General features: G+C 39.9%; 1 protein-coding gene across 1 annotated transcript; it reads right to left on the reverse strand.

Annotated features, from left to right (window-relative positions):
* Window positions 1-1,474: 1,474 nt before the first annotated feature.
* Window positions 1,475-2,416, reverse strand: LOC138150270 (olfactory receptor 2B2-like). The gene has a single exon (XM_069073689.1). It carries the CDS (start codon window positions 2,414-2,416, stop codon window positions 1,475-1,477), a length of 942 nt encoding a protein of 313 aa, XP_068929790.1.
* Between the last annotated feature and the right edge of the window lie 1,638 nt (window positions 2,417-4,054).

A 4,054-nucleotide genomic window follows, 5' to 3' on the forward strand; every position in this document is an offset into this window, starting at 1 on the left:
AAGAAGGAAGGAAGGAAGGAAGAAAGGAAGGAAGGAAGGAAGGAAGGAAGGAAGGAAGGAAGGAAGGAAGGAAGGAAGGAAGGAAGGAAGGAAGGAAGGAAATGTTTGAATTTGAATGGTGGTTGTGTAACTAGAAAGAATGATCTGAAAGTTATTGTGGATACTGCTTCCTATTGTACTCAGGGCTTGACCTGAATCTTACTCTCTTCTCCCTATACTCTTTCTTGTATTGTTCTCATGTATTTCCATGAGTCCAACTCTAACCTTTATGCAAATGACTCAAAGGTATAGATCTAGCATTCATCTCTCTCCTGACCTCCAGTTTCACAGCTCCAAGTATTCATTTTCCTCAAAGGTATATCAAGCTTGACATGTCAAAAGTAGAATCCTAAACATACCCTTCTTTCTACTTTCCCTAGTTCTGTAAAGGACAGTATCATTTTTGCATTCATCCAGGTTCACATCTAGGAGGTATTCTGGACTCTTCATTCTCACTCACTCCCCATATCTTAACCATTATGAAATCTTGAATATTCTGTTTCCCAGTATAGGTCACATATGTTCCTTTCTCTTCATTTATGCTACAAACACACTGATTTGGGCCCTCATGTGAGCTAATGTCCTTCTAATTGGTCTCCTTCTATCTAGTCTCTCTTGCACAATGCTTCCTCAGCATAGATGCCCAATGGATGTCATTGAAGCATAGATATGACTTTTACTGTTCTACCCAAGAATCTTCAGTAGCTTGCTCTCATCTCCAGGATAAACTACAATTTCCTTGTTTGACGCTTAACATCATTTACATTCTGGTTCCAGACTGATTTTCCAGGTTTATTGCATAGTACCCCCTCTCAGTCATTCTATTGTAGCCAAATTGGTCCTATTCTCCATATACAACTGCCCATTTCCCATTTCTTTGCTTTCATTCAGACTGTTCCTTAAACATAGAATATTGTGCTTCCCTTAATCCTTAGTTTTTGTTAAAGCTCCCCTCAAGTGAAACCTGAAATGGTAGAACTTTTTTCATTCTAGTTTTTACGCCCCTTTCCTCTGTTGTGAAATCATTTCAAAATGATTTTGCATATATTTTCTATTTATTTTTCTATATAAACATTGATTTTCTGCAGTAGGAATATAAGTTCCATCAAGTCAGGAGCTGTAATATTTTTGTCTTTATATCCTTAGTGCCTAATAATATATGGCACATAGAAGGAGATTATTAACTATCAAATTTTTAAAAATGGAATAAAAATTCAATTCATAACCTAAAAGAGCAGGAAAAAAAACTTGTGATGGATTATTGCATGCACATTTTTAGAGTCCTACAGGATTTTGAGTAGAAGAAAAACATGTACATATTGAAATGGTCTTATGTCAAAAGCATTGGAGAATACAAAAGACAAGGAAACCAGTCCAGGAGTTGGTACAATCTTTGAGATCTGAACAAGAAATGCTCACCTCTAGAGTATATTCCTCACATCTTAATCAAAAATATTCTTTTTATAAGGCCCTTGAAGGCCTCTTTCATATCCTTATTTCTTAGAGTATAAATGAGAGGGTTCAACATAGGTGTAATGATTCCATAAAATAGGGAAACTATCTTCCCCCAAATTTCAGAAGTGGATGAAGGTGGTAGGAAATACATGTAGATGGCTGCCCCATAGAAAAGTGACACCACCACCAGGTGGGATCCACATGTCCCAAATGCCTTCCTCCTCCCTTCTGTTGACTGTATTTTCAATACTGCCTGGGCAATGAAGGCATAGGAAATGAGGATTAATGACAGGGGGATAAGTAAGATGACAACAGAGAAGAATAAGAGTTCAGACTCATTGGCTGTTATGTCAACACATGACAGCTTGAGAAGGGCAGGTACCTCACAAAAGAAGTGATCCACTTTGTAGCGGCCACATCGTGGCATGAGAAGGGTCCAAGTAGACTGCAGCACAGAGTTACTGAAACCACTGAGCCAGCATGCAGCTGCCAGTTTGAGACATAGACGCTGGTGCATGATCACTTGATAATGGAGAGGCCGACAAATAGCCATAAATCGGTCAAAGGACATGATAGCTAGTAAAAGACACTCTGTGGAACCCAAGGCTAAAAATATGATGAGTTGTGCAACACAACCACCATAGGTAATGCTTTTCACTTTACTACAAATATTTACCAGCATTTGGGGAACTGTGCTAGTGGTATAGCAAAGGTCTAAGAGTGATAGGTTGGTGAGAAAGAAATACATGGGTGTGTGGAGTTTGGGGTCTAAGTAGGACACCAGGATGATGGCCACATTGCCAAAGAGAGTCAATGTGTAAGAGACCAGTAAGATTCCAAAGAGGGGCAGCTCCAACCAAGGCCAATTTGAGAAACCCAGTAGAATGAACTGCTTTGGGAAAGTTTCATTTGCCCAATCCATAGTGGAAGGATCATTTCTTAGTCATCTGTAAAACAAAAAAGTAGACAGTCATTACATATTATTGTTGTATAGGGAACTGGACTGAATTAGACTGAAGAACTCAATAACATATGGGAAAAAACACTTCAATTTGAGAAATACTAAGTCATCATTAACTGATTTCTAAAGAGCCAATCTCAGAGTTAGGAAGACAATAGTTCATGTCCTGATTATGACACATAATAATGACTGTATTTCTGGGAAAGTCACTTCAACTCTCAGAATCCCACACCATTCTCTAAGAATATAACTTACTGAAAAGTTGCTCAGAGAATGGGATTTTGATGGAATCGGGGGTGGGAAACAGAGGTAACAGACAATGGAGGGCTAGGCTAGGTTAAGGGTAACAGATTTGGGCATGAAAAATCAGATCCAGTGGGAAAATTCATGGAGAGTTCAAGGGGCCTCTCAGAGCTCATAGCCCCCAAATAGCACCTACTTCACAGGACTGTTGTGAGAATAAAATGAGATTATATATTTAAAACACTGACTAATAGCAGGCATTATTGAGCAGGGAAGCAACTATTTCTTTCCCCCTTAATGATGATTATGGGGGCAGAGCAGGTCTGTTGCCCAGGGGACACTGCTATTCCTAAGACTCCTAGTTTCAGGGTCCTTAGCTATCTCCTCCAGGGTCTGAGGGGAGATGACTGTCAAGGTGAAGGTTGTGGTGATTGTGGCTTGACTCACCCAGCATGGTACACACTGCCTCCTATCTCTATCTCAGGGTGTCTTGGTGCTTCAACTAGTCTGTCTTACCTTCCCTGTGAGTAGTTTGATTGACATTTGGAATTTTCAGTGGTTCCCTATTTCTTTTTTGATCAAGTAAGAAGCTAGTCTATCATTTAAAGATCTTCACAACCTAGCTTCAGCCTACCCTTTGAGTTTAATACACATTATTTCTCTTGCACTCATTTTGTTGAGGTTCAGCGGCACCCCAAAATGTTGTAGTGCAAGTTCATCTTGAAAGAATTCACTCAGGCTATCTCCAAACCAAGTAAAGGCATTTATTGAGGCTAACACAACACACCAAACATGCTCCTCCAACTCTTGAGGGAGACACAACTTAAGGAAGGCTCCTGGTTAAGGGAGGGAAGCTCCTTAAGAGAGTCAGACCTCTCCACTTCCACCCCCACCCCCTCACCTCTAGGAAGAAGGCCATGTCAGGGAAATACCTCCAGTTAAAGGGAAATGTCTACTCTCCTGGAGGAGCTGGGGATTCTTATATAAGAAAACCTGATGTAGGAAGGGAGAGGATGTAACTAGGAACAGTAGGTCAGTGTTTTGATCATATCTAGGCAAATCATTATTCCATTGCACAGGGGACGAGGGGCCCCAGTTAGTTTCAGTATTTCATTGGCCTGCCTATTTGAATCTATTTGTTTTCTAAAATGACTTTAAGTGATACTTGAGATATTGGGTTGCTCATTATCCAGTCCACTTGAATCTCATCATCTTCCCCCTTAAGAAGTAGCCAACCAAAATCATTTGGGAAGAAGGACTAGGGTCATGCATTCTTCATCAATTTCAATTGACTTATCAATAAATTAATTAGCAATAAATGCACATTTGTTAAGTACCTGTTATTTCCTGGCATTG

Source organism: Petaurus breviceps, unplaced genomic scaffold, assembly GCF_028583685.1.
Source record: "Petaurus breviceps papuanus isolate PSGF00001 unplaced genomic scaffold, PetGlider_PUasm1.0 90865, whole genome shotgun sequence".
Taxonomy (NCBI): domain Eukaryota; kingdom Metazoa; phylum Chordata; class Mammalia; order Diprotodontia; family Petauridae; genus Petaurus; species Petaurus breviceps.

Excerpts from the sequence above, each read along its gene's own strand:
- LOC138150270 (XM_069073689.1), bottom strand. The coding sequence starts at position 2,416 with ATGGATTGGGCAAATGAAACTTTCCCAAAGCAGTTCATTCTACTGGGT.